Source organism: Pseudorasbora parva, chromosome 9 (assembly GCF_024679245.1).
Source record: "Pseudorasbora parva isolate DD20220531a chromosome 9, ASM2467924v1, whole genome shotgun sequence".
Taxonomy (NCBI): Eukaryota; Metazoa; Chordata; class Actinopteri; order Cypriniformes; family Gobionidae; genus Pseudorasbora; species Pseudorasbora parva.
In genome coordinates, this window is record NC_090180.1 from 11,833,588 (window position 1) to 11,856,992 (window position 23,405).

Genomic DNA, 23,405 nt, shown 5'->3' on the forward strand with positions numbered 1-23,405 from the left:
ATATGTCCGAACATGTTCATTGTCAGGCAGAAATGCGCAGCCGAATCATCAGGTAAATAAGTGTCATGGGAGGATAGCAAAAATCATGGACACAAATGTCATGCTCCTGGCTGTGCAGGGGACATGAGGACTTTTGATACCCTTCCCACAGATAAAAAATGTCACCAGTCATGGTTGATGTTAGTTATAATCGGATACCGCAATAATTTAATTCAAAATTTGTTTATTTGCTCGGCCAATTTCAAGCAAGCTTCGCTCAGTGTCTTAAACTGAAGAAAGGGGCAATTACAACTATATTCCTGCAAGCAGTAAGTACAGATTTATCCACTTATTGACTGCTTCAACAATTTTTGATAAAATTGAAAGTTTCTTAGAGAGACAGCATTGTCTAGATAACGCAAGATGCTAGTACAGTAACAATAGGAAACTCCAAGTACCATACAAAACTAAATAGTGTGTCTAATGACAAAGGTTAATATTATTTTGTATTACAAAATACAACCGTAGATACGCATGTCATACTATGGTAGTTTAGTTTCTTACAGATCGCTCACTCGATCCTTCTAGCTAATATCACCTTCTCCACCAAATAAGTTAAAATGATAATCATTTGACAAGGCTTCTATTCATTCTATATTTTTGAGAACTGAAGTATGATGTTTTTGCATGCTTGTATTTCTGAGTACATCACAGTCACTGGGTAGCCTACATTGTGACGTTATATAAACATGCATATATCGTTGACGAAATAAGACGAGTCTATAATGTAGCTTAAAAAATAAAAAACTTGAACAAAAAGCACCGGTTTTGGTTTTGTCGGGGGGAAAAGAAGAACGTTCCAGCATTCATGCTTGCTTGGTTGCCTGATTTCAGTCATTTAAATCCCCCAATCAGAGCTTTTTTGTGAAAAGAACACATATACTATTCTAGGGCACCTTTAAGATATCTAGAAAGAAGTTAATCAAACAAAATACAAACTCCTTTTGAAAACAAATTGAAATACAATCCATACCTTGCAGACCAGCATATTTGAGTGGTGTCCAGCCGGGGATGTTGTAGCAACCCCCTCCGTCTTCCTTCTCCTCTGCATCACAGCGAAAGAGCAGAATGTTCATGTCAGCCAGAGTCATCTTAGACATGATCCTGGTTTGAAGAAACACAAAAAAACTTCTTCAGAACTCCTCACCAATTAACAAAACACATGATCAGTCCTCTGTGCACAGAAAGACAATCTATGTGGGAAAAAAAGACTAAAACAAAAAGAGGAACGAGATGTCTATTAACATTCGTGGAAATGATCTAGACTGGGCACCGAAGAAAAAACAGTGTTAAATCACATCAAAAACTCAAATTTTGAAATGTGTTAGTGTGGACTCACTGTGTCAGGGTGCTCTTCAGTATGTCGGGTGTGTTTGGATCAGACAGACTTCCTGCTTTATACAGAGGATTGAACTGAATGAGATGGTTCCTCAACACACCAACCAGCTCTTGGGAGTTAGGGTCCAGACTCACCCTGTGAAACAAAGACATATCACCACTAAAACCTACTACTAAATACACTTTATTTAGATTATAAACGTCCAAACATTTTCCACAAGTCAGTGGTTCTCAGTGGTAAGGTCACACGTCTGTACTGTATCAGCTAAGTGTGGACAGCAGGCAAAAACAATTATAAAGAAAAGTAATAAAATGGAATTTCAATTCATCAAAGAATCTTGAAACAAAATATTTCCACATAAATATTAAATAGCACAAATGCTTTTAACATTGATATTAGAATGATTTCTGAACGATCATGTGACACTAAAGACTTAAATAATGACGCTGAAAATTTAGCTTTGCATCACAGGAATAAATTACATTTTGAAAATGATTTAAATAGAAAAACACTTATTGTGAATAGCTTATTATGTTTTTATTATTTGATCAAATAAATACAGCCATGCTAAGCATAAGATACTTTTTTTGAAAACATTAAACCAAACTTTTCAAAACATTAAACCAAACTTTTCAATTGTTTGATGTTGACATTAAAGATTGCATCCAATCAAACTCCATTTGGCCTTTTTTAAAGTAGGAAAGGAAAATAAATCATTTCGGTACAATGATGGATCACCACTTCGTGTCCAGTGCAAAACCTAGGTAAAACCCTGATGTAAAACCATTTGAAAACCACCGTTATAGATTGGTTTAGGGACAGTAAAGCTGTTGAAGTCTTACCTGAAAGCAATAACGCTTCCAGGTGTCAGCTGCTCAAACAGGATCTCCTGCACGTATTCGCTGCGCCCTCGAGACGTCACCCCAGCCTGCCGCACCACCTTGCTGTCTTTCAGCTGAGCAGACAGAGAGGCAAACAAAGAAACCTCTGAGACCAAAAGATAAGATTGACTCGTGCAGTGTTGACAGAACAGCGAATCAAAATCCCATGCAAGTACAGACGGCAGACTTTTACAACCAGGCAGGAAAGGGAGGTTTACCAAAACAATTTGTTGAGATAAAACGAGAGCTCTAAGGTTAAGGTTATGGGGTAGAGCTTTTGCAGTTTTGTAAATGAGTGTTCTGGGTGTGCTGAGGTCATTGTGTCGGCTTAGAACGGTTATAATTAGAGCGTTCTCACAGCACTCAAGTTACCTGGATGTGCTCTTTAATTTCCACCGTGTACTCAGGCATGCCATTAATGCTCCTCTCATCTTTTTTGTAGGAGCCCGCCTGCCTCTCCACAGTACGTGCCTCCAGCACCACTTCCTCGATCTTACCTGTGAGAGAGGATTTGTTCCAAGAGATTTCAGGGATTGACTTCCAGTCAGTTATTTAAGTACAAAGGACACATTAGACAGCATAAAAGAGACCAGAACTCAATCTCAGCTGCGTTTACATGGGCCCTAATTATACAATTGTAATCGGAATAGTAGTACAGTCAGGAAAAAAAAGTCACATGTAAGTCAATGAGTTGGCCAAATTTGTTTAAAAGGTTATTCGGATTGTAAGGCGTGGTTTAAACCATTTCTAATCCGACTGAGAGGACATGTAAACACTTGATCAGATGTCATAAAATCTATTCCAATTTGAAGCTTGTGACGTAATAAACGAGTTCAACAACCCGATTACTTTATGTAAACACTACATTCGGATTAATCAAATGGAATGAATTCATTCATTCAAAAAAGGTGTCCATGTAAACATAGTGAAACCAAGTGAAAGAGGACATCTCATCCAGATAAACTCAAAGGTTCCTTGTCTCTGATAACGAGCAATGAGTCTGTAACACACCTGGGATGCACATCGGTGGAACCTCGTCTGTATAGCGATGGTGTTTGGGGTTCTTGAATGCAGTGCGGCACACAGCCACCACTGACTGGTGCGTGCTGGGACAATGACGGGTGACAGCCACAATGTCCTCATCCACTTGGTCCACAAACACCTAATAAAACACCCAAAGACATTGATAAAGCTTGTCAAAGGTAAATATAGTTTTGAATTTCAGTTAGATTTTTATCTTAACATCATGGCTTTGTGATTATGGAGATGGAATGTAGACCTATAAGTTAAAGGAACTGTATGTAAGAAATGTATTTCAATTAATCAAATACTAAAATTTCAAATACTTATATCACTGACAACAGTAGTCTGGCCAGTATATTGTCATTTAAAAGTTGTTGTTGCAGCCCTCTGATGTTGATGTTGACATGTTGTGTTTTGGCCTGAAGTCAGTAGTGTTTCGGCATCCGGGTTGCCAGATCTGCTCTAGTTACCACAGCTGCAGCTACAAACGTTCCTGCTGGATCCTGGCAACCTCGGATCAGGGAGGAGGGGGAGAGGGAATACACCGCTCTACAGTCATTTGAAAGTTATTGCAGTACCAGTTTTGGCCACAATCTTACATACACTTCCTTTAAGTGATTGAAAGAGCAAAAAAGCTCAAATTGTTCCCAGTTTCTGCATTTTGAACATGCCATAAAAGCATAAAGCATGTGAAAGCATAACCCTCACTGTGGACCCCCAGGGCTGCATTTACCTGGTTAAAGCCTTTTGCAGCCAGCTCCTGGTGTAGCCGATTGAGGGCCAGCTTTCCGGCAATGATTCCTGACTGCAGGTTGACCTCATCAGGGGATGACGGCTTAGCCTGAGGATTCCATTTGCTATAAAAGCGCTCCTCTGATACCACTGAGATCTGATGGTAGAGACACAAAAGAATGACTTTCAAGACATACTCAAAAAAAGGAACTCAAACCATGTTTTGTGAGTCTGTGTGAAGTTAATATCTTGCCTGGTGGGGTACTAACTCATCGTAGCCTCTTGTGCTACCAGTGGCACAGCAGGCCATTGAAACAACAGCAGAGCTGGGCAGTGAATCGTATACAGAGCGAATCTACAACACAGGACATCAATATAAGAAATATTCAGAAACTTCCCTAAACATTAATATTATACAACGGTATACCTGTATAGGGCACTCATTATCATGTGTGACATCTAGGAACATGGCGTGGGCAATGCTGGGCACCAGAGGCCTGAGACTGGGCTGAAGAAAAGCCCCCACTGGTTCCCCTCCATACCGGTACACTAGCCTGCCCTCCTCATGACTGTCTCCTGCGCTCATCGCTTCTACAATAGCACAAAGAATAACAAGTAATGCAATGCAAAGTAACAATACTCTATTAGTTTAAAGTGACCCTATTATGCTATTTTAAAGGATCCTACTTGTTTTGGAGGTTTCTTTTTGATCTAAGGTCAAAAAAGACAAATTCTCTTATAATATATTTTACAAATCACCTCCTTACTCAAAGAGTCTGAAAACGGTTCTTTGGAGATTCTGTGCATAATCTGCTCTGAATGGTCAGATGGCCCAATCTGTTGTGATTGGTCGATGCACAAGCAAAACGCCACTTAGCATACCTGAATTTCAGCTGCAAAGGATTTCTCAGCATTTGCATACACAGTGTTACGAACAATAAAGATGCCGTCGGTTTTAACATTCCAATTTGAGCACTATACTTTGGAAAGTACATGCAATATGGCTTCGCTTTCGCAATGCAGAAAACAGCATCTTCTCGTTTCGACAACTCAAACCAGACCCTTTCCTACAACTACAGTTTTTGTGCGCGAGTCAAAGTAGACTATACGCAGGCAGCCGATGAAGACTGTATGCTGAGATTACACAAATGTTTTAGCCTGACAAACCAAACCCACATCAAGATACTGGGTCTGGGAACTCAACATTGACAGGGCTCAATCAAATCCCATCAATTAGATCTCTATCTGCAACCAACCAGAGCTAGTTTATGGATTTAACTTTCGACGTATCCGGTCGGCAAAACTACGAACACATCTTCCCTTCTTAAGAATGATTTCAGTGCCGTTCTCTTTTCTTTTCTCAAAGAAAAGCTTAACTCCATGACTTCCAGACTCGCGGCCAAAGCCGATTCGAAAGCCCGCCATTTGCCAGCTTCTTTGTTTACAAGTAGCATGCAACTCTGTCATTATGTTATGCCCGCCCACCTACTCTATACACGATGTGATTGGCCTGACTAGAGTTAGGTTTTTCCAGCTCAGAAGTCTATTGAGAGTTGCTAGACTACACTCGTGGCAAAATAGATTTACTGCCGCTAGGGTGCGTCTAGATTTCTAGGCTACAAATATGGTACAAACCCACCTAAATTTGCACAGGAAGTGAGACTGGAATTACTAAAGACTCATTTCAGGCAGTTCAGAATTGCATCTTTCTGTTTGGAGACAATAACTTGGTTTATTGTGCACTTTGATCTTTGATCTTTTGAATGTTGCAGAACTTTTACTACATGAACGGTAATATCTGAAAATGTATAATAGGGGCACTTTAATATATGCTACTTACTTCACTTAAAAATGAACGTGAGAACCTTCATCATGATCATCATTCACTCACATTCATATCATTGCAAACCTGTACTTTTATTTTCAAAATAGTATGCAATCAAATTTGTACCAGTTTTGCTAACCGGATCAAGATTCATTGAAAAGATCATTCATTGAAGATGAAAAGTTATTCATAATAAATCAGACATTGCTACCTCTTAAGAACATGCCAAGGTGAGCTAAATGTTGTAAGACTGAAAAAACTAGTATATGCCGAAATGTCTGAGTGAAGAACAAAGACTCTCTGAGAAAATAAGGAAATTAACATCTGAACTGTCCCTCACACACCACTGGAGACGCAAGTCTCACCTCACTATCAGCTAATCTACATCTTTCCCTATTGACTCCCTCTCCCCCAATTCATTCCCTCTCTCATGCTGAGATCACTGAAAATGCATCCAGAATCTCTATATTACAATGTCAATCCACACGATCGAGTATCATATGTATTTGATATCGTTTGAAATGTCTCAGTGCGACTGGTACAAATATCTCTACTCCACAGAAGTAAACTAGAACATCATGAATGTTTTAAGGGTTTAAAGATATCTTTCCTTGGTGTATGGTGGGTGTGGCTTTCAGCCATTTGGCCTCTCTTCTAATCAAGTCTATAGAACTTGATCAATGCAAATTCCTATTGTGATGGGCATGTATCTGGTTCTGGGTATTTAAGGAAATGTTGCAAAGAGCTCAGGGCTCGATACTGTACTCAGGTCAGCCCGTAATGCTGGACGTTTTAACCCATGCAGCATTATGTAACCTTGATAAGTCCGGTATACATCTCATTCTTTACTTTAGGGTATTTGATGTGAAGTATAGGCTTTGAATTGATTATGTAATTGGCGTTATACATTTACCTGATTGTTAATAAATTGTTATACTTTGATAGATTCTGACTTGCTCTGGAATTATTCAGGTTGGGTATAATTTCAACAAAGGGTTAAAGGGAATAATTAAATGTGTACGTAAACTATTAAAAATGAATGACCAAATAACCAATTGGCATTCTAACCTAAATTCTAAATTATAATTAAATATGGAGTCAGATTAAGAGGAATTTGAATAAAATCCCCTTTGCCCCGCTGAAAAGACGAACGCGCAGCGACCTTCACCCGCCGATCGTTAGCCTCCATTGGGACGATTCGGGCGGCCTTACAATGTCAAGAAATGTCAAGTAAACAACTTCAAATTTAATCTGTTTCTTACCCTAATATATTGTATAACATCAGAAAATTTGGAGTGTGGACTACTTTTAGGGTTGTTTTAGCTAGTTTTTTGGTGATTTGTGTCCTTTTTAAAGTTTGAAAGCTCTATAGTGCAGAAGAAACTAAGTCTTACAGGTTTGGCACAATATGAGGCGAGTAAATGATGAAAAGCTAAAGAACACTGAAGTCAATCATACTGTGATTAGGCTGTGTAGAATCAGAATGATATTTTCTGTACACTTACACTACCATTTAAAGGTTAGGGGTCAGTAAGATTTTTATTTTGAAATAAATTACTACTTGTATTTAGCAAGGATGCATTTAACATTAAACTAGACATATATAAAGTTACAAAAGATTTATATTTCATTCAAATAACTGCTTTATTTTCATCAATGAATCCTGAAAAAAAGAGTTTTTACACAATCTTAACTGTTTTCCACATAATTAATAATAATAAATGTTTCTTTGAACAGCAAATCAGCATATTAGAATGTTTTCTGAAGGATCATGTGACACTGAAGACTGGAGTAATGATGCTGAAAATTCAGCTTTGACATCAGGAAATAAATTACCTACATTTTAAATTACATTAAAATAGAAAAACAATCTAAATCTAAACAATCTAAAATCTACAGCATTTTTGATCAAATGCAGCAATGTTGAGCATAAGAGTCCTCTTTCAAAAACATTTGAATCCTTACTGACCCAAAATGTTTGAATGGTAGTATAACAATTCAGGATGTTTGATAATGAAGTTAGAGTTCACATTATACACTAAGGTAAGAAGAACAATAGAAGAAAACAGCCAAATGCAATTTTGTCAAAGACCTGGGTTATTAATAGAAAGCCATACCTCTGATAAGTGACGAGATTCCTAATCTAGTCACAAAGACATTATCCAGCTCCTCGCTGCCTGTGAAGAGCTCGGCCACCACATACAGGTCAGGCCTCAGTGTGCGGGCGGCATCTAGCATGAACTGCAGCAAGCAGGGTTAGTGCAAGACGCACAGCCAAGAGGAAACCAAACCACGGGTGTAAGTATGTCAGGTGAGGTGCAAAAAAATGGGTTCAGAAAAGAGGGAGAGTCATGCCTCAAATGAGGCCAAAATAAGTCAAACAGAAAACGAGATCCAGTAGAGTTTTGGGACGTAAATATTCGGGAAAAATAGTTCAGAGAGGAAATGACAGGTGATGCAGTGCAAAAAGAGAGAAACAAACAGATAAGACATTGTTAGTGTCATGCTTACAGACATCAGTACCTCTGATGAGACTGGTTATTCCGAGCCGGTTTACAAACACATTGTCAATCAGCTCGCTGCCTGTAAAGAGCTCAGCTATCACATAGAGATTGGGTCTGACTGCTCTGGCTGCCGCCAGCATGGCCTGCAAGGCACAACATGTGTTAAAAGTGAGAAGTGTTGCTGACTAGAACACCATCAACTGATGCTAAATTTTGTTGAGTTTCATTCATGTCCATTATATACATAATAAGGCTAAAATATCTTCAAATATCTTAAACCCTAGAATGCATAAATAAAAAAATCTACACAAAAGCATAAAAGGGGGTCAAAATGACCCATATTAGAATGAATGGTTTTCTTTAAAAAAAAATGAGGTCCTATTAATGAAATAATTAAAATAATTTGATACACTTTTCTTTATGCATTCCAAAATATTATTTAAATGCAGTTGTATTTTTTTCTTGAACTCTAAACTAATATAGATCTACTGTAGAGAATATTGTGAAAATTACTGTGAAATTACTGAACGATTTTCACCTAAACATAACTTTTGGGCAGAGTTGCACCTCTTCCTTTGTTTGGGCCATCAGCTATCCTTTTACTGTAGCTTGAAATTGCAAATACTGTCTTGAGTAGGTTCTATATTTGATGAAGAACTTCATGACTGTCACAAAAGTATGCTTGTGTATATGAATATTATCAAACAAGAACGTGTGTAGTATTAGTGTTGTCTGAGTGTACTACTGTACATCCATCACAAATAGACTGTGTCAAAATTCCATAGGAAATGAATACAGGTCAATTTGACCCCCCCTCCCCCCCATGCATTCTTGGGTTAACAAAGAACATCTGCTTACAAATTTTTGTGTTATAATAGATATTTTTTAGAAACGCACCAGCAATATTACTTTATTTATTTATTATTATTATAAAAACTTTATTTCATGTTTTACTCTTTTTCATGAGGTTACCCTTTTTGCCCCATTTTCAACTTCTCCTTGCTGTATTATCAAATTGTCTTTATGCCTTCTATATTTTTACATTTTAGTAAAATCTTCTGTCTTCATTATCATCAGTAGTCTTAAGTAAATTAGACTTAAAATTGTGCCCAGGTTTCAAATTTTATATAAAGGTTTATGCAACATTATTTTAAAGCAGCACTTGGCAACTTTTGCTCTCGGGGTCCCCCTACAGTTGGGAAAAAATAATGTCCTCAACTACTGTCGTAAGCTGTCATCCTACAACAGGGGATGCCATCGCGCGTGCATTTGTTGACATGACAACCCTGACAGCCCTGAACTAGTAATGCGCGGGTCGTCTCATAACCCGCGGACCCCGTATGTTTATTTAACGGCCGCGGGTGCGGGGCGGGTTGTAAAAATATATACAGTGATGCGGGGCGGCCAAATAACTTCATAAAAGCATCCCCGCGGGTTGGTGCAGCACTAACAGTTCCCCTGAACACTGCAGGAGCACATGCAGGTGTTCTTCTGGCGGCGCGTGTGAAATGTCTTCATCCCAGGTACAGTCAGTGGCATGTTTCAGCATGTCATATGAATATAATTTCATGGGTTTTATTTTTTTCAAACGCCAAATAATCACGATGCTCACGTTTACAAGCCAGCGTCATTATAGTAGTCTATTAGTTACCGTTTTACAGAATCTATATGATACTTCAATTCAATGTTTGAGTGGTAGCTCACCGTAACAAGCATGACAGCATCGGTCGGGCACGCCTCCTTCAGCTCACGCCAACGAGCAAACGCAGGTCACATGTTGATCCTCGTCCTGCCTTTAATCCCATCACATTTCCGTTTCCTCTTATTGCTTTCCTCTAACAAAACCTTTTCTTTCTTATTTGTCTGTGCTGCTTCGGACATGACTATATTATCCGACGAACAAAGTTGGGCTCGCATGTCCGAATTTAAGGAAGTGTGGGTGTTGGTGGAAGTGATGTATATGCCCTAAAGCTGTCGAATTTTGTAGTTCTTTTTTTTCTCGGGTTACTACCCGAAACCTGAAGTTTAAAAGTACAATTAAAAACGATACAGACCCCATCAAGCTATGGCAGACGTGTCATTCAACCTATTGTAAGTCGATGTATCATCACAAGAATCTTGAAAATATATTATGAAGGTTGAAAAGTTACCTAGTGCTGCTTTAATGTCAGTATCACCCTTAAACCTACCCAAACCACCAAACCTGTCTTAACCTTACCTGTCTCCCACCTCAATAATAGCAAATGTTTTTTGCAATACAACATGAGAACACTGTACCTAACAATAATTACTATATTTTATGTAATAGATAGTAGTTAAAGACAATTAATATAAAGTGGAGCCACCTTTTGTAATTTAAAAACCACCTGGAAAAGGTTAAACTGGAAAAGGTTTCAGTTACATTGCATGACACTTATACCATCACCGATGTGTCAATAAGCATAAGACGGAGAATAAGCTACACTTAATATTTCTTAGTGTGAAGTACAGCATATGACGGAGCTATCGGTGGATGGGGAACAATCAGCAGCCAAAACGTACTAACCAAGACAGTAACTAACGAGCTCGCCGTATAAAAATGTGTAGGGGAAAAAACATTCCTGCCCCCTTTGTCTAATATTCATCTTTACACATAGTTAATCTCAAACAGGTTATTTATCTGCGATCTAGCCAAAAGTAACAATCCATCTTTTGACACTGCCATGGTACCTCAGCCACATGCAGTGGAGTTGAATGGCAGTTATCCAGACGCACTCCCACAAAGTGCTTGGCCGTGATCTCTGTGTATTTCTGCATGTGGGCCCACAGGTAGGGGCAGTCCTCGGGCCCGTTGCCATACCGCAGTTTAACACTGTCACCCCAACAGATGAGCTCCCTCCTGATGTAGACATTGGACCCTGACCAGAATGAAGAGAAGAAGAAAAAGCAACTTTGATTCACCTCACTGCCAAAAAGGCTTGGCAAGTATTGCCAATGATTAGGATTTACAAATGTGTTGATATTGCCACCTTGTGTTTAAAGTCACAATGGCATCACTGCCGTATAACAAATCCACTGTAACAGACTTAATTTTTACTAGTACACTTAAATGCAAGTAAAAACTTGTAATTGTGCTGGCAAATCTGTGTATTTCTGAGGAGTGGATTTAAATATGGGTAAAGGAGTTAAACTTCAGAACTGAGAATATTTCAAATCTTAATGGTAGATGAAAACTTTTTGTTATTTAGCATGACAAGTTTTACCTTTTTAAACCAAAAAAAATGATTTCGCATAGTTTGGGTTTAGTCAGTAAGATTTTTTTTTTTTTAGAAAGAGGTATATAATGCTCAAAAGGCTGTATTTATTTGATTAAAAAATACATACATATATTTAGTAGATATATACTTTTAAAATGTTTTTTAAATGAAAATGTAATTTATTCCAGTGATTTCAAAGCTGAATTTTCAGCATCATTACTCCAGTATTTAGTGTCACATGATCCTTCAGAAATCATTCTAATATGCTTATTTGCTGCTCAAGAAAACATTTCTTATTATTACCAATGTTGAAAACAGCTGTGCTATTTAATATTTCTGAGAACCTGATAAAAAAAGTGTATTCATTCATTTATTTTATTATTATTAATGACCCCAAAGTTTTCAATAATAATGAATATCCAAATATCTTTCAAAACTGCAGTTTCAGTGATTGTAAAAATCAAACAAACAAAAAAAACACGCGTCTTTAGTAAAAGACTGACAGAGCTTTTATCAGCCACTGCATGGATGGTTATAATTATATCAGCTTTATTTTAAACGTTTATTTATGGTCCATTCATAAACTACTGTTTACAAAATTTTGTTAGTTAAGGCAGACTGTTAAACCTGGCTCTGCGAAGTTCCTCAGGGGATCGTCCCCCATGACCCAGCCATTGTGGGCCAGGAAGTGGCATGACTTTTCTGGTTGATTCATCAGCTTCAGATCTTCTTCCAAAGTTGCCTCTTCAAATGGGAAAGTGAAATATCTGCATAAAGACAAAAGTCTTCAGAAGCTTCATAATTACATATATTGTATTATATACAAGGCCATCGCTAGAGGGGCAAAAGGTGGTGATTCTAGGGCCCCTGCGATTTCAACTTGCATCGGGGCAAGCTACAGCCCTAATTGTAAACATTCCTTTTATTACACAAAGGAATTATGCTAAAAATTCAGTAGAGGCTGATGGAATAAACTGTTCTACCTGGTAACCAGAGGATGCTTCCTGGTGACAGGGCCCAGCTTGGGTCCATGGTCAGCCAGTCTTTCATAGCTTACGGTTCCGTCAATGCAGTTAGTAGCCTGAGGGTAAAGAAATGTCATTGCTGCACTGGACTACATTAAAATTAATTAGAGTTAAAGGTACAGAGAGAGAGATAGACTCACCTGCTCCTGATGGTGCTTGATTTCATGAAACTGTTCACCATTGAGTTCCTCTAGTTTTCTCCTCAGCCAGTTACAGCAATCTTCAATGGCACCAGGACTGCTCCTACAACAACATAAATGTATAATTCATCTGTAGAAAACCAAATAAAGCATAATAAACAGTCTACAGCAGGGGTGCAAAACTGAACTACAACTGGTCTACTGGTCTATACCGAACACCTGTTCAAATGTGCAGCAGAATACTAACCCGTGGGGCACAAAGTTTTCCAGAGCGGAGTTCATGTCCACTGTGTTACCAAAGCGTCTGTACTGAGGGTCCTGAATGATCTTCAGTTGCTGTTTGCCATCAGTCTTGATCCTATCAGGTTTGGCTCCTGTACAGATAATTTAGAAGAAACCACTAAACACATTAAAGGGTTAGTTCATTCAAAAATATTAATTATGTCATCATTTACTCACCCTCATGTCACTCTAAACCCATGAGACCGGTCAATGGTTATATGTTAAAAAGCTGAAACTGAAGTGATTTTGTCTCTTCAGAAAACTTGGATTAAACCATTCGATTCATATTAATTTATTTGACTATTTCTTTTTGTATTTTTTGAAGTATCAGAGTTTTGGGTGAATAGATTTTCCATGGAGGGACAGACATCTCTCCAATTTCATTTAAAATTAATTATAATTATTTTCTTTTCTTTTTTGATCTGAAGATGAATGAAAGTATTATGGATTTGGAATAACAAGAGGGTGAGTAACTGATGACAGAATTTTTATTTTTGGGTAAACAAACCCTTTAAAGTCACCATGAAATGTGGAATATAAAAGTATTTATTATAAATTATTTATATGTGCATATCATTATTTTTTTTAATTCATGTGCCAAAATTTCTTCCGGGATTAAGTCCTGCCCTACATTATTCCTTGTTCGAAAATCTGTTTAACTCATATAAACGTCACAATAGCGAAGAAAAATAAATAAAATAATCGCAGCTTCCATTTCATACCGACTTTAACATTTTAATTTCTCATAGCGCAAGTGTCTGAGAACCATCCAGGAACTCACCGCTTTGTAGCAAAGCTCTGAACTGCTCCACTGCCGGTTCTATTTTGACTTGGAAGAACTCCCACAGTTTAATCTTAGGAAACACATCCTGCCAGAGAACTCCACGAATGGCCTAGTGAAAACACATTACAGTTAGTGTTGAAGGAAATAAGAGCATCTTACAGTTACACTTCAAAACAAATTCCATTCTATGGCTTCCTCAGATAGCAATTCACTCACATGGAGGTGCTGGTGATCCTGGATTAGGGCAGGGAGACCCCTGTCTTTGTATTTGCCATCAGCTAAAGCACAGGTGACGTGCCACAGGGCCCTGTCCAGCACCCAGGCCGGCTTCAGATGAGGAGAGTTCACCAAGTTATAACCACACTCAGGATGTTTCTCAATCCATTTGCTGTTAGCAGCTGAGAAAAGCAGGAAAATACAGCAGTTATTATGACATTGAAATACAAAGTAAATGAAAAAGTACATAGAATATGAAACAGGCATCATGTAAGTCATAAGTGGGTAATACAACTTAGAACTGATGTAACCGATGTCCAATGGTCTGAGACTTCTAATGAAAATGTCCCTATTTTGAATTTTCCTCATTTAATTCAATAATAATTATTCCAGTAGTGAACTCAAAATTATGAACATTTATTATATTATTTTATTATTTTCAATACCGTTCAAAGGTTTGAGGCCAATATGATTTTAAATAAATGCTGTTCTTCCTTACTTTCTAATATTAAAAGGTTAATAATAATGTATCATGGTTTACACAAAAATTAAGCAGCACAATTTTTAGTTATAAAAATAAGAAATGTTTCCTGAGCAGAAAAATCATCATATCAGAATGATTTCTGAAGGATCATGTGACACTGAAGACTGGAGTAATGATGCTGAAAATTCAGCTGACATCACAGTAATAAATTACATTTTATAATTAATGGAAACTTTAAATTGTGATATTTTTTGTTTGTTTTACAATATTACAGTTTTTAATTTTTTTTTTATCAAATAAATGCATCCTTGCTGAACATTAGATATTTATAAAAAAAAATCTTACCAACAAACTTTTGAACAGAATATTTTTAATAGAATTATATACTTTCTTTGAGTTTTAAATTTGACTTTGATTCCCAGATTCATAATGTGGCCTCAGACTTTTGGACCCCACTGTATATATGTAACCTGCACAAATATACATACAACATGCCACACTGGACTTCCCCTTGTTTAAATGTCTGGCATTTGTACACAGCTCCAGATAAGGTATCACACCCCCCCTTGACCTTTAGCTGTGCTGAGTTCTGGCAGAAATAATGAACTACGAACTTTGCTTTCTTTTAAGCCTGACTACTCTAACACTTCTCTGCACAGCAAGAAAAGATTAAGGAAAAAGAAACATAGTGGTTTTACAGTGCTTAGAGATGTCAAACAGAGACGGAAGGAGCTCTGTAACAAGACTACGCAAAGCAAGTTAACAGTTCAAATTCCCCTGCAGTTATTCATCTGTAAACACATTAGCCTACTCTAAACCTCCACCGTCAGTCAGCGTGTCTGAAAGAAAGTTTTAAAGTGTTTCTCTTTAGTATTCTGCTCACATATTGGGTCTTGCTAGCAGCACCATAGAACAGCTGAACAGCAGAAACGCACTATATCAGACAGGCTAAATGTCGCACCGATAGCTCCTGTCCTCTGTAAATAAACTATTTTTAGAATTGAAGTCAATGCAAAGGCTTTTAGTGGGGGTTTACAGGAGATTACAGTCAATCACACTGGAACTGTGGCCTTTTCCATTGGAATGAGAGAACCCACTATAGCTGGACCCTGCATGGATAACTGACATGCAATACTTTTGAGAAATCATGTGGGGGTGACATGTTAACCTTTGCCAGTTCTTTCATAATGATTATGCATGTAGCTTTTATGAGGTATTTGGATAGTTAAATAGTTAAAAAACAAAAAAAGCATGACGCATTGTTGAAAATTGTCTAGAAATTAGATAATAAAAAACTGAACGATGCACACCCGTATGATTGTAAACAACATCCGTGATGCAAAGTATATTCCACTCGTTCTTCATTTTCTCCACCAGGTTGCCAACATCTGTCCAGTTGTAAGTTTGTCCAGGAGGGGAGAAGTCTGGGTTAAGCTCCAGTTGATCGGCCAGAGAGTAACAGGAGCGAGATTCACCCAGCGTCTGCAGTGGTGTGAAGTGAATCATATTATACCCTGAAAAAAAAGATGCATATGAAATCAGTTACTTAACTGAATATTATGAGTTGTTTCAGTTAATGCACCAATGTAATAAAACCACATACATGCAATCCATAGCAAAATATGACAAACCAAATTACCCATATACTTTCATAAATTAATCTTGAACCCATATTTCTCATGGAAAACATTACTTGCATTTTAATGATAGGCCTTACTGTGTATGATTATATACGGGCATTAGTGATGTACTGCATATAATCCGTGGGTCGGTTGGGTCAAGTAATACAAAGTAACGTTCCAATTAATTGCAGGTAGGTCATTAATCATCATTAATGTGTTGATTTTAATAAAGACACAGAACTCTCCTTTCACACTCCTTTACTTTGTTTTCAACAACGACATTGCTTCTCTTCAGGAAAACCTACACTAGTGCTGCAACGACGCGTCGACGTCATCGATGACGTCGACTACGGAAATACGTCGACGTTCGTGAAATGCGTCGACGCGTCGTGTCAGGCGTTCATCTCGCGTAATGTTGGCTTCTGCTCCTGGTTCTATCACAAAAACCTAGACCGCGAATACAGGGGCGTAACTACAGACAGTGCAGGCAGTGCAGCCGCACTGGGGCCCGTGCGGCAGGGGGGCCCGCAGCGCACACGGGCCCATGCCCACATTGCAAACGGGCCCCTGGCGACAAAGTGACTCCGCAGATTATTGTGACACTCACATTTCAAATGAAAAGCACTGGTTTCAGATTTCACACGGCTGTCGCGCTCTACCGTCACGCTTAGGATAGGCTATGACCACCTTTTTCAGCATGTGAGCGGAGCACAGTTGCGTGACGCTCCGCTAGATATTCCGCTCTATGCCAGTAAGCTCCACAATTCACTATAAAATGTGAATTATTTGATTTAAATCTAGCGATTTCAAGCTTTCTTTAGGCGTATGTTTCATGTTTATGTCATGTATTCACCGAGTTTCAGATTCTCGCAGATAGAAAGCGCACCTTTTTTATTTATTTTACTAAAGCACAAAGTTTTGTTGTTATGTGAGTGTACACAAATAAAAGTGGACAATTAATATTTATAATTATGTCTCACATTTATCTGTATGGCCAAAAATTACTGAGTATTGCGAGTTATAGGCTATCCCTCGTGATGGGAAAAAAACAGCCGGTGCGTTCTTCAGCCAGAGGGTTAAAGAAACCGTAGCCTATTTAGTTTCATATTTATGTTTAAATAATAGCCCATAATATAATTTATTATTATTATTATTAATTATTTTAATTAGGGATGCATCAAATATTCGGGCGAAAATGGACCATGTGCATTCTCTCGGTGCATTCTTGGCCGAAAGACTTTCATCACCGAAACAATACGTCCGGGATGTGGGCTTCGTCCCGTCTCTCCAATCCGTAGCGGCTCTGAGCAGAGCGCAGCGCACGTCAGAAGCAGAGGCAGGGGCGTAACTACAGACAGTGCAGGCAGTGCAGCCGCACTGGGGCCCGTGCGGCAGGGGGGCCCGCAGCGCACACGGGCCCATGCCCACATTGCAAACGGGCCCATGGCGACAAAGTGACTCCGCAGAATATTGTGACACTCACATTTCAAATGAAAATCACTGGTTTCAGATTTCACACGGCTGTCGCGCTCTACCGTCACGCTTAGGATAGGCTACTGACCACCTTTTTCAGCGTGTGAGCGGAGCACAGTTGCGTGACGCTCCGCTAGATATTCCGCTCTATGCCAGTGAGCTCCACAATTCACTATAAAATGTGAATTATTTGATTTAAATCTAGCGATTTCAAGCTTTCTTTGGGCGTATGTTTCATGTTTATGTCATGTATTCACCGAGTTTCAGATTCTCGCAGATAGGCCTAGAAAGCGCACCTTTTTTATTTATTTTACTAAAGCACAAAGTTTTGTTGTTATGTGAGTGTACACAAATAAAAGTGGACAATTAGTATTTATAATTATGTCTCACATTTATCTGTATGGCCAAAAATTACGGAGTATTGCGAGTTATAGGCTATCCCCCGTCATGACTCGTGAGGGGGAAAAAACAGCCGGTACGTGCGTTCTTCAGCCAGAGGGTTAAAGAAACCGTAGCCTATTTAGTTTCATATTTATGTTTAAGTAATAGCCCATAATATAATTTATTATTATTATTAATATCAAATATTCGGGCGAAAATGGACCAAGTGCATTCTCTCGGTGCCTTCTTGGCCGAAAGACTTTCATCACCGAAACAATACGTCCGAAATGTGGGCTTCGTCCCGTTTTTTAGCCTGTCTCTCCAATCCGTAGCGGCTCTGAGCAGAGCGCAGCGCACGTCAGAACCAGAGGTGTGTGTGTGTGTGTGTGTGAATCTGAGCGTCATTGGTCTGTCACCGCTCGTCAATGTCAAAATATTTGATAAAACCAATCAAATCAGAGAAGGCGGGTTTTATGGTAACACAGAAACTGCTGAGGCTGAGCGCACATTTTTTTTTAGGAGAGCAACTCGACGTCAAGTAAGATAAATGCAGCTAAACTAAACATTCATGTTTGACAGCTGCTGCTTTAAGTCAGAAATGTTAATCAAAAGAAAAAAAATATTTAGGCGAATGAATAAACTTGTTGTGTCTAATTTTTAGACATTTTTAACTGGAAATATGCCTATGTGATTCATAATGTAGGCCTAATTAACGAACAAGAAATATTAACAAAGCCATTTTCATCAGATTAGGCATAAGAATAATAATAAATGTGTATATATTGTAAATTAATATAATTCTATTTTTAACATTCAGTAAATATATTTTTTTTTTTTAACTCAGCTTTTTCAGCCTGTATTGGGCATAAGATTAGTATTGAATGTGTTCATATTGTGATTTTAATAAACTTAAAACTTTGATAAATAGTAAATTAAGTAAGTAGATTATCTTAAAAGAACATCTTAAAATGCTCATATGTAGATCATAAAAATCAAAATTTTCTCGGGGGGGCATGTTAGAACCCCCTAAAAAACTCACAAAAAAGTAGCCTATGTCAACATGTCCATCTTGATGAGTCTTTAGTAATATTGTTATCTACTTTTTTTGGCCTTCAGAACATCTTAAAATGCACATATGTAGATCCTAGAAATCTAAATTTTTTCGGGGGAGCATGCCCCCGAACCCCCCTAAATAACTCACATTTGGAATCTCACTGATTATAAAAGAGTGTCTTTTTTATGATTAAGGGATGTAGGCCCTACGGTGACACAGAATAAGCCATTAATATTTGATTTGTAAATTATAATAAACAACCGATATCCTGATATAGAAATGAAACATGACCCTAAAGTGTTACATATGCTTGGTTGGGGGGGGGGGGCCTAACTGCATAGCCTGCACCGGGGCCCATCATTAGTAAGTTACGCCACTGAGCAGAGGTGTGTGTGTGTGTGTGTGTGTGTGTGTGAATCTGAGCGTCATTGGTCTGTCACCGCTCGTCAATGTCAAAATATTTGATAAAACCAATCAAATCAGAGAAGGTGGGCTTTATGGTAACACAGAAACTGCTGAGGCTGAGCGCACATTTTTTTTTAGGAGAGCAACTCGACGTCAAGTAAGATAAATGCAGCTAAACTAAACATCCATGTTTGACAGCTTCTGCTTTAAGTCAGAAATGTTAATCAAAAGAAAAAAATATTTAGGCGAATGAATAAACTTGTTGTGTCTAATTTTTAGACATTTTTAACTGGAAATATGCCAATGTGATTCATAATGTAGGCCTAATTAACGAACAAGAAATATTAACAAAGCCATTTTCATCAGATTAGGCATAAGATTAATAATAAATGTGTATATATTGTAAATTAATATAATTCTATTTTTAACATTCAGTAAATAATAATAATTTTTTTTTTTTAAACTCAGCTTTTTCAGCCTGTATTGGGCATAAGATTAGTATTGAATGTGTTCATATTGTGATTTTAATAAACTTAAAACTTTGATAAATAGTAAATTAAGTAAGTAGATTATTTTAAAAGAACATCATAAAATGCTCATATGTAGATCATAGAAATCAAAATTTTCTCGGGGGAGCATGTTAGAACCCCCTAACATTTGAGATCTTGGTGACTATAAACCTGCCTACATTATTGGGTATGATAATTGCATGTACAGTATGGCCATGCAGTAAGGTGTTAATATTTGCTTTATAAGTAATGATAAACAGCCAATATCTTAGGGGTATGCATGTTTGTAAGCTATTAGTTAAAAGCGCAATTTGGACCCTAAACTAAATAGTGTTAGCATTTTTTCTACAGGCCTACCCTCACTGGGGGCTGAGCTGCCCTAAAATGATAATCATAGAAACGCCCCTGATTTTCACCATCATCACCCGCATGTAGTGCCAGAAGACGGGAATGAGAACATCTGTCTCTGTGCACTCATCCGGAAGCGCGCAGTCTCACAGCGAGCAAATAGAGTTCTCTTTCAAGTCTTGCGTTTGAACGGACAAACTCACAAAAAAAGTAGCCTATGTCAAAATGTCCATCTTGATGAGTCTCTAGTAATATTGTTATCTAATTTTTTGGCCTTCAGAACATCTTAAAATGCACATATGTAGATCCTAGAAATCTAAATTTTCTCGGGGGAGCATGCCCCCGAACCCCCCTAAATAACTCACATTTGGAATCTTAGTGATTATAAAAGAGTGTCTTTTTTACGATTAAGGGATGTAGGCCCTACGGTGACACAGAATAAGCCATTAATATTTGATTTGTAAATAATAATAAACAACCGATATCCTGATATAGAAATGAAACCTGATCCTAAAGTGTTACATATGCTTGGTTTGGGGGGGGGGGCTAACTACATAGCCTGCACTGGGGCCCATCATTAGTAAGTTACGCCACTGATCAAAAGTATGGGAATACTTTAAACAGAGGCCAAACAGTGTTTCCCACACATAGACTAATTTGTGGCGGACTGCCACATAATCAATAACGGCCGCCACATTCGTCATTCATTCATTTTTACGCTATTTAAAAGACGGACGCATATTCGTTTAGCTCTCTCCGCCCTTTTGCGCGTCTCTTACTCACTCACACACACACGCGTTGCATTCGACCGTAAAACAAGTTTTATTGCATTTTGGCGCATTTAGACATAGCTTTTAAAACCAGAGCAGTTGAATAACAGAGTTGCGACGCGCATTCATCACGCGGCAGCGCGCGGTCACGGCGCTCGTATAATTCTAAACAAACCAGCGCGGTGTCAATCAATACAGACCAGTGTTTCCCAACCGGGATCCCGAGCAAAAGTTGCGGGGACGCACTTACACTTCGGTTCATCTCACACCTGATGACGCATCTTTAATATGGGTTGTAACTTGAAAATAATGCTGTATGGATGTTTCTGTCGATGGATACACGTGCTGACTCCTCAGGTATACACTTCAACAACAGCGATAATAAAAGAAAAACGTGGGCAAAACGATCTCTCTTTGTAAATTTTATAAAACGCATGCGAGTGCTGCCGTACGTCCGAATATGAGCAGTCATTTTCACCGTCATCACCCGCGTGTAGCCAGAAGACGCGAATGAGAAGATCTGTCTCTGTGCACTCGTCCCAAAGCGCGCAAATATTGAGTTATCTTTCAAATGCTGTGCTTAAACGGACAAACTCACAAAAAGTATGTCAAAATGTCATAGCCCAACTTACTCTATGCCTTAAGTGAACTTACAGAAAATACGACGATCCGTGGGTCTTAAAGGGGCAGTAGCATTCACTGCTGTCTGTTTAATGTCAAACAAAAGATAGACATCACTCACTGCTCCTGACTGAATAGCTTTTGTAAGTTTAATAAGGATTATTTTTTTAATTTTATACAGTTAAATGTGTGGTTATTTTACTTTGATTACTTCATTCCATTTCTCTACCTAAAAACTAATGTTAGACCTACCTGAAAAGCATTGTTTATTTTATTCTCATCTTTGCTCAATAGTATTTATTTGTGCTGCTGCTTCTATTTAAGTTATCTGTTCTTATTTTCTTTATTTTCATTTGACAGTAGTCCTTTTTCCCCTGAACATAGCAAATACCGAACTGTACTGAAACGTGAACCTAAAACCGTGATACAAAGCAAACTGTGAGCAGTCTGTACTGTTACACCTCTAGCGTAACTTATGCGAGGGGGTGCCACAGAATTGTGAAAAATTTCAAAGGGGAAAAAAATTAATCGTTAGATTAGTCGACTAATCGAAAAAATAATCGTTAGATTAGTCGACAGAAAAAATAATCGTTAGTTGCAGCTCTAACCTACACCTAGACGCCATTATATAAAATATAAAGGAAAAAAGACATTGCTTAATAACTTAACAGCTTTAACTACACAAATATACAAAAACTTAACAGAAATTATTCTGATAGGAGTTTATTCCAACATGATGGAAATATTAACATGTTAAAAGCTTAATTTTTTGGCAGGCATTCATTTGCAGACTCTCATTAAACTACGCAATTGCAAAAAGACTTTAGTGGGAGCATTTTAACGAAATAGTTAACTAGGACGTTGCTAGTTGCTTGGCCTGAACATATTTATTTTCTTGTGTGTGTGTGTGTGTGTGTATGTGTGTGCTTGTGTTCAGAAAGTTTCAGTGAAGGTAACAGTGGCAATTTAAGTTTAAAGGGAGTAGGGGAGTGTGTTTAGGCTATTAAAATTGCAATAGGTGATCTGAGAAATGCTAACTTTAGCCTGCTAACATTGAAAGCATATGATCACACCCTCCCTGTAAATCGCTATCCGAAGCCACACCTACTCCAAAACACATAAAAGCGCACAGACCAGAACCTAGATGACCAGAGGCAGTGTTATTGGATTATATCATGTATCATTCAATGGTGAGAAAACTTTACAGTACAGTGAGTAGCACAATAACAAACGTGAACTACTGTTTGCCTGCCATTCTCGGTCTGTCTGCACAGCGTATGTGAATGCGCTGATGATGTATGATTTCTGATCGGGACCAGGGATGCAAACACATGTATGGTCAAAAAAGAGAGAGGTAATTGAAGCCCTTGCCCCGTGGCAAATATCCAGATACTTACTTTGCCACCAACCCCTGCCATCTCCAGCCCACCCCTACATAGGTACATATTAAAATGTTATTCTAGAAAATGTGTTGCAGTGGCAGATACCATAGACCATGGTCTTCACTATTTTTTTTTCAGGAGAGCCACACTGATAAGACAAAATTAATAGGAGAGCCACTTTTGTTACATGTTAAAAAGTTACATCCAATATCTGCTTATCAATCGGCCATCCCTGAACATAAAATATGCAATGCAATAAATGCAAAAGGCAGATAGATAGTGGGTATGCATGCATAATATATTTTTTAATGTAAACTTTATTTTAGTGCT

At 38.1% G+C, this 23,405-nt stretch overlaps 1 protein-coding gene across 2 annotated transcripts in view; it reads right to left on the reverse strand.

Annotated features, from left to right (window-relative positions):
• agla (amylo-alpha-1, 6-glucosidase, 4-alpha-glucanotransferase a) overlaps positions 1 to 23,405 on the reverse strand; it is a 33,301-nt gene that overhangs the window by 6,577 nt on the left and 3,319 nt on the right. Inside the window, exons 5-21 of one of the 2 annotated variants that reach the window (XM_067453939.1) lie at positions 15,821 to 16,024; positions 14,027 to 14,208; positions 13,808 to 13,919; positions 12,992 to 13,118; positions 12,745 to 12,847; positions 12,563 to 12,660; positions 12,207 to 12,346; positions 11,053 to 11,240; positions 7,957 to 8,080; positions 4,442 to 4,605; positions 4,268 to 4,369; positions 4,016 to 4,171; positions 3,271 to 3,421; positions 2,632 to 2,756; positions 2,221 to 2,333; positions 1,379 to 1,513; positions 1,013 to 1,143 (exon numbers count right to left, since the gene is read on the reverse strand). In XM_067453939.1, the coding sequence (XP_067310040.1) occupies positions 1,013 to 1,143; positions 1,379 to 1,513; positions 2,221 to 2,333; positions 2,632 to 2,756; positions 3,271 to 3,421; positions 4,016 to 4,171; positions 4,268 to 4,369; positions 4,442 to 4,605; positions 7,957 to 8,080; positions 11,053 to 11,240; positions 12,207 to 12,346; positions 12,563 to 12,660; positions 12,745 to 12,847; positions 12,992 to 13,118; positions 13,808 to 13,919; positions 14,027 to 14,208; positions 15,821 to 16,024 (2,355 nt within the window). Of the gene's footprint in view, positions 1 to 1,012; positions 1,144 to 1,378; positions 1,514 to 2,220; positions 2,334 to 2,631; positions 2,757 to 3,270; positions 3,422 to 4,015; positions 4,172 to 4,267; positions 4,370 to 4,441; positions 4,606 to 7,956; positions 8,081 to 8,362; positions 8,487 to 11,052; positions 11,241 to 12,206; positions 12,347 to 12,562; positions 12,661 to 12,744; positions 12,848 to 12,991; positions 13,119 to 13,807; positions 13,920 to 14,026; positions 14,209 to 15,820; positions 16,025 to 23,405 lie in introns of both variants that reach the window. The other variant, XM_067453940.1, reaches the window with a different exon arrangement.